At 41.0% G+C, this 10,184-nt stretch overlaps 1 protein-coding gene across 14 annotated transcripts in view; it reads left to right on the forward strand.

Moving 5' to 3' along the window:
- The window catches only part of TCF12 (transcription factor 12), a 163,431-nt gene extending 153,697 nt beyond the window's left edge, over nt 1-9,734 (forward strand). For 11 of the 14 annotated variants that reach the window (XM_018069793.2, XM_029958705.1, XM_018069794.3 and 8 more), the window contains 4 exons: nt 739-910; nt 2,178-2,410; nt 5,634-5,787; nt 7,436-9,734. In XM_018069793.2, coding sequence (XP_017925282.1) covers nt 739-910; nt 2,178-2,410; nt 5,634-5,776 — 548 coding nt within the window. In that variant the 3' untranslated portion in view covers nt 5,777-5,787; nt 7,436-9,734. The remainder of the gene's footprint in view (nt 1-738; nt 911-2,177; nt 2,411-5,633; nt 5,788-7,435) is intronic. The other 3 variants (XM_029958706.1, XM_029958709.1, XM_018069807.2) reach the window with 1 other exon arrangement.
- Nucleotides 9,735-10,184: the final 450 nt, after the last annotated feature.

Raw genomic sequence — 10,184 nt, forward strand, 5'->3', positions numbered from 1 at the left:
GATGGGGACATAGATAATGGTGAAAAATAGAAATTAATCATAAATCCTATATACCAGCACTGTTAGGGATTCCTGCAACAATTCTGTGTGCACCCCTGTCTAAGACTTGTCCCTGTACAGTTTCAAGAGAGAACTGCATGACAACCACATTTCTTCCAGCTTAAGGAGCCATGATCCACGTGCAGAGCTGTGGCCATGTCCGGATCATCCGGGAGGGTTGTGGAGTGAGCTGAGACCAGAGCTCAGTCCAGCCAAAAGAAGGAAGCCATTCCACACCAGTGTTTATGGTTCCTTCCAGTTTTAGCCTAAACAAGTAAACTGCAGAAAACAGACACCAGCTTATTTATCAGTGTGCCAGCAGCACTGAGGGAGGGGTGTGTTGCACATTCAGCCCAAGCCTCCATGGCAGTGCAGCTCTGCCCTTAACTGTGCAGCCCAGACATGAGGTGCAAATTTCCTTACTTCACTAAAGGTCCTTTTGTCTTAAACAGTGTTTTTTCTCAGATTAAGCTGTTACCAGTCAAGCCTCTCTGTGAATTGCAGTCACTTTATAACCCATGACACGTGTCCAAGTGCAGCAGTGTTACCAAGATTTGTCGTGTCTGTTGCCAGAGCCCAGTATTTCCTGTTGTGTTCCCAGGCTTCTGCTCGGCTCTGGCCTCTCATCCACATTATCTGCTTGAGGTTCTGTGAAATGTTCAGTGCTGTGACACTCACTCTGCTCTCTGGTTCTTGCAGCACTGTCGGGTGGCCTACAGAGCCAGTCTGTGGCTATAGGTCCAACAGAAATCAAGTCTGAACATAAGGAGAAGGATGAGAATATCCATGAACCGCCCTCATCGGATGACATGAAATCAGATGACGAGTCCTCCCAGAAGGATATCAAGGTCTCCTCCAGAGGCAGAACAAGGTGCATTGCTGATGTGACCCAGAGCATTTGTGCTTTGTTAATGCTCTGTAACCTGTTGTCCTTAAGTTTGATAAAATTTATTACAAGGCTTTTGTGTAACCAGTGCATGTACCAACAGGCACTGAAAGAGAGAAAAGGTAGAGGATTTTCTGGGAAAATCACCTGAAAAGTATACATTCCTTTAGATTAGTGCCATGCCTGATGTCTGCCTGTACATTTAAGTAGTAACAGGTTCAGAGGGCCCTGCCCAGCACAGAGGATGAGGAATGTTAGAAATTTGTGATACTTTGTACCTGGGCCTGGACTTTGCCTCTCAATGTAAGTTTGTAGCGATGGAGAGCTCCAGGCTGATAACCTGGAGCCTGGGGTGAACACCGGGGCTGAATATCCCTTTGAAACACTTTGCCCCTCCCAGGCCACAGACAAAAAACCTGGAGCTGACACTGGGTAAAATGTTTCTGAATCTGCCTGATAGGCCTGACACAAGTGTTGCAGTTTGAGATAACAGTGGACAATCAGAATTTTGCAAGCACAAGCAGTAGAGTCTGTATCATCACACGTCTAATGGCATTTTAGTGTGTTAGTTTTAGTGGAGCAGAGGTTTTGCACAGTTCTTAGACTAAATTAGACAGTCCTATATTAAAAAAGGCTTTTCAATTGATATCATTTGAGGCAGTTCAGGAATTGTAAATATAACTGTTTAGTTCTACACTGAGTAATAGAAGAAAAAATAGTTCTAAAATTGGCCAGGGAGGTCTTTAACAGAACTGAAACTTTTTAATGAGCACATGAAATTGAAAATCCCTTGAATGCCTTTTTTGTAAGCCAATGTATTGGAAAGTAGCAAAAACTTAGTTAAAAATTGTTTATTCTTCACCTGAGAAGGTGGCTGAGTTACCTCTTTAACTGTTTGACCAGTCATCAGTACCTGAGTGAAGTGGTAGTCTGGGTAGATCTTTTGCTTCAAGGAGCAGTGCATTGCCACAGGTTTTCCTAGAGATGTTTACCTGCTGTAGGCAATATTCTGTGGATATTCTTCAGGCAAAAACCACTTAACATTTATTTTCAGGAACAGGTAGGAACACCAAGAATTGCCTTGGAAAATTAAGGTTTGATACCTAACACTTCCTTAGTTAAATATTCTTCAATGGAATGGATTAGGTGGGAAGTTTAATTTCATCAACTGAAAATTCTGAGCCAGCAGCAGGGTCACTTGTTTGGAATCCCAGTGGTATTTCAATACACTGTTATTTCTGCTTTCTTGCAGCAGTACTAACGAAGATGAGGATTTAAACCCAGAGCAGAAAATAGAAAGAGAAAAGGAGAGAAGGATGGCAAACAACGCCAGGGAGCGTTTGCGTGTGCGAGACATCAACGAGGCGTTCAAGGAGCTGGGCAGGATGTGTCAGCTCCACCTGAAGAGCGAGAAACCACAGACAAAGCTGCTCATTCTCCACCAGGCTGTGGCTGTGATCCTCAGTCTAGAGCAGCAAGTGAGAGGTCAGTGCCCTGGTTGTGTGGGACCTTTGCTTATGGAGCAGTGCTGGTCCCTGGAAACCTGCACAACCAAGTGCAGAGCCATTAAAAGTATGTTTTCTGTTCTGTAACGGCGCTGAAGTTCTTTAAGAAGAGCAAAGAATTACTTTCACAAAAAGAAAAAAAAAAGGGGAAAGGAGTGAATATGAAGTTTATACTTTGACCTTTCTTTCTCCTGCACAATTAGCCATCTCTTTACCTGAAGATGGTAAAGGTGATTATACTTTTCAAGTTAAATTGACTAATTAAAATATTGACACATCTGGCTTTAAATTGTAACCACCACTTGTTTAGTGATATAAAGGCTTTAGCAAGAATAAGAGATCTATTTTTAAGATGAACCCCACATAATTGAAATGTTAAAATGGAATGACTTTATGTGTGTTTCCTTAGATTTTTCAATTAAATGTATACTGAGGATGGAGGAAACCAACTTCTGCTGTAATTGAATCAGAGCTGGGTTTGCATGAATTTTCTTCCCGATTCCTTTAAATTTTTCCAGGAAAAAAACAATAGACCTACTGGTAGGTCCAGAAGGAAGACTGCTTTGTGCCATTCACTCTTTTAAGGAGAGATGGTTCTGGGAGTCATGCTCAGTTCTTCAGCTGTTCCATTCTTGTGTCTCAGTGAAGCCACAGTTGACTTCTAATCTCCCTTTCAGCTTTTGTCACAGACAGGTTGAAGTTCTGGGGCACCTTGGTCTAACTTGTGGTCAGCCCTGAGCTGGTCCTGCAGTTGAACTGGATGATGGTTGTAGGTCCCTTCCAATGGAAATAATCTCATCTGTTCTGTGTCTCTGGCACTTACTGAGGAGTGTCCTCATGTTCTGCTGTTTGGGACTTGTGAACAACCATCTTCCTTAGTGTCCCACTGGTGTAAGTGCAGCAAGTGACTGGAAAAGTCTGGCAGATGTGAGGGATGTCAGTGACTGTGTTTGCTTAGTCTCTGTATCTTTGAATAACTGATGTCACTGAGTGATACCAACATTTTATTTTTGTGTACCTTGTTTTACTTCCTTTTCCTCAGTTGTTGCTTGCATTTTGCACAGAAGATTCAAGCATTAGTTAAGAGTTTATTGAAAGTGACAAAGTGACAAACTTTAGACAAGCTTACCTACTGTGCAGCAAGGATGAGATGCTGTGTTTTCAGGCAGAGCTTTACTGATCCAGTTTTTAATAAAGAAACACACAGTCTCCAGCCTGAGCTCCTGCAAGGCACAGAGAGCAACTCTGCTCTGCAGATGAGACACCAGCTGGGGCCGTTGTAAAACCCAGTTTTAGCATCTCTGAGACTTAGATCTTGGGAATTGTTTTGGTCTGAAAATGCTTGCCATGGTCTAGAAGATAATGCTGAGTATGATGAGGAAGTCAGAATAACATTAATCATGTTTTTTGATGTTTAAAAATCATCAAGTCCATCTCCCTGCTCTTACGGGTTCTGTAATCCACAAAAAGCTTCATGTGATAATTAATCACTTTTCCCTTGGTCAGAGATTGCTTCCAAACCTCGTGTCTTTGGTAGAAATCTTTTTTCCAAATGTGCTAACAGCTAAATTGGACCCATTGTACAGGCATTGTAAATTGAGAACTCTTCCTTCCTCATGTCACCCTGGGTGCCTCTGAGCCGCCCCTGGCAGCTCCCGGTGCCTGTCAGGACAGGGCCAGTGTTCCCCATTTATCCCGCCCGTCTTCCCTTGCACCTGTTCCTGAAGTGAGTGACCAGAGCTTTGTGTGGCGCCCAGAGCAGCTTTCCCAGCACATTATATAATTGCATCAACGATTTCCTCTCCCTGCTGGTAATGAAGCTCCTCATTTTGTGATTGATGCTATTCAGAATCAACCATTTCCAACTGAAGCTCTCACTGCGGGCCAGCGTTTTTATCTCCATTTCCTAAATCACTGCAAATTAACTTCCTTTCAAAGTTTCCACATAATTAAATCTTCTTTAAAACTTCCAGGCAAGCCACAGTTAGACAAAGAAAACTGTGACTGAGAAAAGTTAGCAGGTTTTTTTTTCCAGTAGACTCTTTAGGAGTGCTCATCCTTAAAGAAATGCAGTAGGAGGCTGTTGATAATGACTTTGGTGACAGCAGAATTATCAAGTCCGTCCAAAATAGTCTCTGTCAGATGAGATGGATTTTACCCCTTTTAAAATGCACAGAGGTCAGTAAACTGCAGTTCTAGAGGGGTGCTTGTTCAGGGCAGGAGAAGGGCTCTTGCTGTCTGTTCAGTTTTGGCAGTGTTCTTACAGTTATAATTGTATCTGCCATCTCCAACTGCAAAACAGAATTCACTGACAGCGAGAAAAATACCTCAAAATGTTGATTAAATTCAACAGTGGAATATATTACCCCCTTTTTGTGTGTCTGCTGGGCCAGTGAGATTTACATCTTCTGTATTTTTATTCATAAAAAGCCATTTTAAAGAACAGAAACAGTCGACTTTTATAAACCGTCATTATTTGAAAATGAGATCCAAATCTACATCTATTGAGGCTTAAGTGGGGAAGTGAAAACATACTGATGGAATACCTTGATAGCTGGTCCACAGCTGGTTATTATAAAGTACTGACTTTAATGCGAGAGGAAATACAGTTTGGAAAAAAATGAATCCTCCTGCTCTGTGTGACTGTCATCACATTGTTTTGACTGAGCTGAGATGGGCACAAGGTGATCTCACAGGCTTGAGGGGATGGTGAGAACTATCAGTTCAGGGCATTCTGCCTCCCCTGTTCTAACAGCTGGGTAATACTTATGGGGAGGAAAGGAGCAGCAACATTACTAAAGCTGTGTGATGTCAGCAAGCTTGGTGTGACCTCAGCATACCAACAAAATGCCGAAATCTCCATTTTATTACGTCGCAAATTACAGACAGTTCCCATTTTGCGCTTCAGTGACTTATGGTGATAAAGGAGGCACCTTTTCAAAGTTTCTCAAGGTGTATGTAGTCAGCCAGTAAAGGTTGAGTTTGGTTTTTTGTTTGTTTGGGTTTTTTAAACACCAGTTGAGGAGATGTCTGGTAGAACTCTCAGCAGTGCTGGTCTGCAGCTTTAGACACCTGCATGTGTGCACAGGGATGTCAGCTCAGGAGAGGAAGCTGCAGAGCTGTTTTTACTCCAGCAGATCATGTCTGGATATTCCCCTTGCTGGCGGCGGATGGGACGTTACAAATGATGTTTTCTGTTGCAGAACGAAACCTAAACCCTAAAGCAGCCTGCCTTAAGAGAAGGGAAGAAGAAAAAGTTTCTGCCGTATCGGCAGAGCCGCCAACACCACACCCAGGAAGCCACCCTGGCCTGAGTGAAACTACCAACCCTATGGGTCATATGTGAACACCAGCCAGGTACGTCTCCTCCTGGGGAACAGCTCTGCTTGTATTGGCTGCAGTCTGGGAGGTACCTGGGTATGTTGGGTTTTAGTCACTGAGCTGCCAGAGGCACCAAACTTCTTTGTGCTGTAAAGTCCTTTCATAGCTGAGCATAAGCAAAAACATCCAGATTTGTTTAGTTCTATAATAAAACCCCAAGAAATTGTCGTCAAAGTCTCTGTCTTTCCATGTGTTGTTGCCAATGGCTACATCTCTTGGCTCAGGTGGCCTTCCTGGCATGACATCAGAGGAACTGTGAACAGCTTGCTAGATAAGCCAAGCATAATAGAGATGAATTGTACATCTTTAAATGGTCTAAATATCACATTAGTTCATTTAAAAATCCACCTATTGTTTCCCAGTGCTGATACAGACAGTTTGAGAGACTCCTCATCCCAGAGAGATTTGCTGTCTGGCTCAAGGCCAGTCGTTGTAACTCCTCTCATTTGCCCAGCAGAGATTGTGAACTGTCTTAAGTCACAATCTGTGTTAGTAAAGATAGTGAAGATTTAAAGTGATGTTTTCAGCTTTGCAAGGTAGATCAGTGTTTCCAAGAGCCCCGTGTGGCCCAGAATGTAACAGCTCATTTAAACCTGCTGGTGGGAGGCCCTTCAGGAATATTAGTCTTTTGGGCTTTACTGTGGCTTGTTGGTTGGGTTTCTAAATAGTTGGGAAAAACTTGATTTTAAAAAGAAAAAATTCTGAATATTTCAGTAGAGCTGTTGACACTTTGAAAAAAAAAATTGGGTTCAGTGCCCTTATTTTAATCTGTAGTTTAACTAAACTTTATGTTTCAAGAGGGTTTTTGTTGTTGTGTCTATAGACTGGTTTGCTTCTACTTTACCCTAAGGTGAAGGTGTCTTGCCAGGATATATCCCATGGAAGTTTAGTATTCCCTGGTGTTCTTAGAAAGCAGCAAAATTGCTTTGAAACCAGGTCTTATCTGAGGCAGTACTTTTTCCTCATCCCTTATGGGCAGATTTTTTCTTCATAAACAAAGTGGATTTTCTTTTTAGGAAAGTAAATTTGAATTTCTTTGAATTTCTTTAAGTTTTAATGCTTTGGATTTCTTTAATTTGTTTCATTTCATGCCAGAGCAATAGACAACTTTTGAATTGCCAGATAACTCTTGATTTACAGCAGACCAACACTCTGCTCTTGCCATATAAATACAAAGAACCACTTTCAAAAGTCTGATGTCTTTGCTTTTTTTGGTAGCAGTAACGTTGTTAGATGACTGAAGTGTGACACTGGCAGGGAGAGGCTGCCCAGGTACATGGCAAGGTACCTTCAGCAGGAGGGAGGGAAGGAGGTACTGTCTCCTGCTTGGCTTAGAGAGGAAAGTCAAACACAAACTGAAGGTCTGAGATGTGCAGATTACTCTTCCTCCCATATCCAGAGAGGCCAAACAGAAGGTTCTGGAGAGTAACTGTTCAATATATTATATTCAGTATGGATATCTCTGGGAAGAAGGATTTCAAGGCCTCTCAGTGTGATTTTCTTTTGCACTTAACAGACTGAAAATGACGCCAGATCCAGTTGAAATCATTTCTCTAATGTCAACAGGAAGCCTTTTAGTGGTTCTTTTCCTAATACCCCTTTCTTCTCCCAAATTTCCTTCTAGAATTCCAGAATTATTGGTAGGATACACAGAAGGTGACCTTTCTTCACAAGGACACAGACAACTAACATTATATGAAGACACAAACATGACAGGAGAAAACACTTGAAGCAAGAAACCCAAATGCAATCTTATGATCAAAGCTACTGGTCAACACCTGCATCAGGATTGAAGATACAAGATCTTCAGACAGAATTTCAGCCCATGAGATACTCTGAACATATCATTCTGTTGCAAGCAGTGTGTCGCTTCTGCACAATCAGAGACTGTTGTGATCTCTCCACTCATTGTGGAAGTTGCCTTGTGCCTAAACTGAATTGACAAATGCATTGTAACTACAAATTTTATTTATTGTTATGGAACTGTAAAGGTCTACATATAAAGGGAAAAGTTAACATGTTAAAGGCTGATAAAACTTCAGCTGAATGCCAGCATTTACTAAAGCTGTTCACATTCAGAGAACAAAGCAGTGACAACCGTCGACCCGTAGCATTCCCAGCATACCTATTAGTGTCTTAAAAAAGGAAGGGAAAAGTCTTTTGTTGTCCTTTCCTCTCCTTTTGCCATATGACTAGTGTTTTCCATGCAATAGGAAACTATTCCTTGGTATAGCTTTTTTTATGTTATTTTTGATCTCTGGTAATCTGAACAGTTATGGTCATAGTTCCCCTTCCATACTGAGCTCTGTGCCTCAAGCCCCTCAGAGGCTTCATGAAGGCTGCAGGCAGGAGCAATACTGTGACCATAACATTTCTTGGATTTAAAAAGTGATTTTTATTTTCCCTCAGACTTTCCTCAAACGTTTTTTTTTTCTAATTATAAACAAAACCTTTTTAGGCTTCTAGGCTTCATAGTAAAGCTTGTAACGTGAAGTGTAAATTGGGTGGGGAGAATCTACTTTGTTAGAGTTGCTTTGTTTTCCGAGCAGTAAGTACTACATATAGTACATGTAAAGTGTTAGCTGTATGTAAGCACAAAATGCATTAAAATACAAAGGAGATTTTTTTCAGGCTGTAACTTTGGTGAATATAAAATCCTGAGTTCACCATGGCAGGTAGTGTGATGATATAACCACCAGCAGGGTGGGCTAATTACGTAATGGAATCTGAGAGCAATGGTCACCAGTTTTTCCTTCCTGTGCACATTAATGATCATGTCACCTTGTATGGCTTGTCAGTGGAGAAAAACCAGTGTGAATCAAATGCAAACAAATGCCCCCAAATGTCCCAAGCCATATTAGCATTAAACCTTTAAATGTTTCTCCCCCAGAACAGTGTCCGTAAGTATTCCTTTGTCACAGATGTGCTGAAATGGTTCAAATCCCTTTGAACTTCCATGGAAACTGTCTTCCACTGCAATGACCATGGGAGGAAATTTCCTAAGCCAAGGTTGTCTGAGCTATTGTTTATATAGTGCATCTTTCATCACTGGCAATTGGTTCACACACAAAACAGGAACAAAACTATAATTTTTATGAAGTCATTTAATTTGAAAGAACAAAAAGATGGATCGATAAAATAAACTAATGAATTTAAGCTCATGTTTTGGATGGTTCCTAACAAAACAGTTTGTGGAATTAGTGGACTCATTTCTATTACTTTAATTTGCATATATCATCCAATAACACCTGATTATATCTGTGGCCTTGTTCTTCATTTCAGTGTTTATCAGCTAAACGGAATTTGTTGCTTATGACGTGTGAAAGTGATCACGTGCCACTGCCTGGCCTTTTTCCTTCTAAGCTTGTTGTCTTTTTGGCTATATTAGACTTTGCAGTATGCCCAGAAGCTTTCCTTCATAAAATAGAAAGAAAAAAACATTTGGCTTATTTTTCACTGTAGCTAGTCTTTTATACAATAATCTTGTAAGAAAATTTCTTGAATTCTAAATATTACTCTTTCTAGATTTTTGAAATCAAAAAAGTTTTCAGTAAAAAGTTTCTTACTTTATTTTACTATATTAGGTAGTAAAAATGTAGGGTTATTTACCATAACCTGTTCATTAATATCAGAAATTTACAATAGCATTGTAAGACCATAGTAGGGTTCTAGCATACCGTGTAGTACCTATGGAGTATTGTAAGAGCTAATTGTCCGAGATGAATTGCTTCTCATCTTGTTCTCCAGTTTCCATTGTTGGTTTATTGCAGATTTGTACCCTGTGTCAAATTTCAAGGTATTGCTGATAAACCTTTCCAACCAGCAGCAAGAAGTTCAAAAAATTTCTGTCAATGTAACAGAAAACACTATGTATATAACATTTATGTAGCAATAAATGTGCCATCTTTTTTTAACATGGTAAATCAGTGAGTTTTTTAAATTTCTCTCCTCATGGGCAATGTGTTGCTTGAAAAACACTAGAAAGCTCTCTTCTGCCTGTATCTGAACACAGCCTGACATACATTCCCAAGGAACTGAGCGTGTTGCAGGCACAAGAAGCTCGTTGCTCCTCCCTGGAAGCCAGTACAGAAATTGCCAGTGAGCTGAGGAGCAGCAGTGCCTGAGCTGTGTTTGCTGCTGTGCAGGGCAGGAAGGGGATTGCACAGGCAGACACAAACTGGGAGCAGAAGCCGATTCCATAAGGCAAATCCTCTTCCTTCAGTTTGTTCCTTCCCTTTGCCTGTCCTGAAGAAAGGGTGCTCATATCTGAGCCCCTCTGTGCAGTGAAGTTCAGTGCCAAGTTACCTCTATATAAGTTTTATGGAAAAATAGGGGGGAAAGTCTGTAGTTCAAGCCTGAAATTACAGTATTTC

Source organism: Manacus vitellinus, unplaced genomic scaffold (assembly GCF_001715985.3).
Source record: "Manacus vitellinus isolate BGI_N305 unplaced genomic scaffold, ASM171598v3 scaffold_16_pilon, whole genome shotgun sequence".
NCBI lineage: Eukaryota > Metazoa > Chordata > Aves > Passeriformes > Pipridae > Manacus > Manacus vitellinus.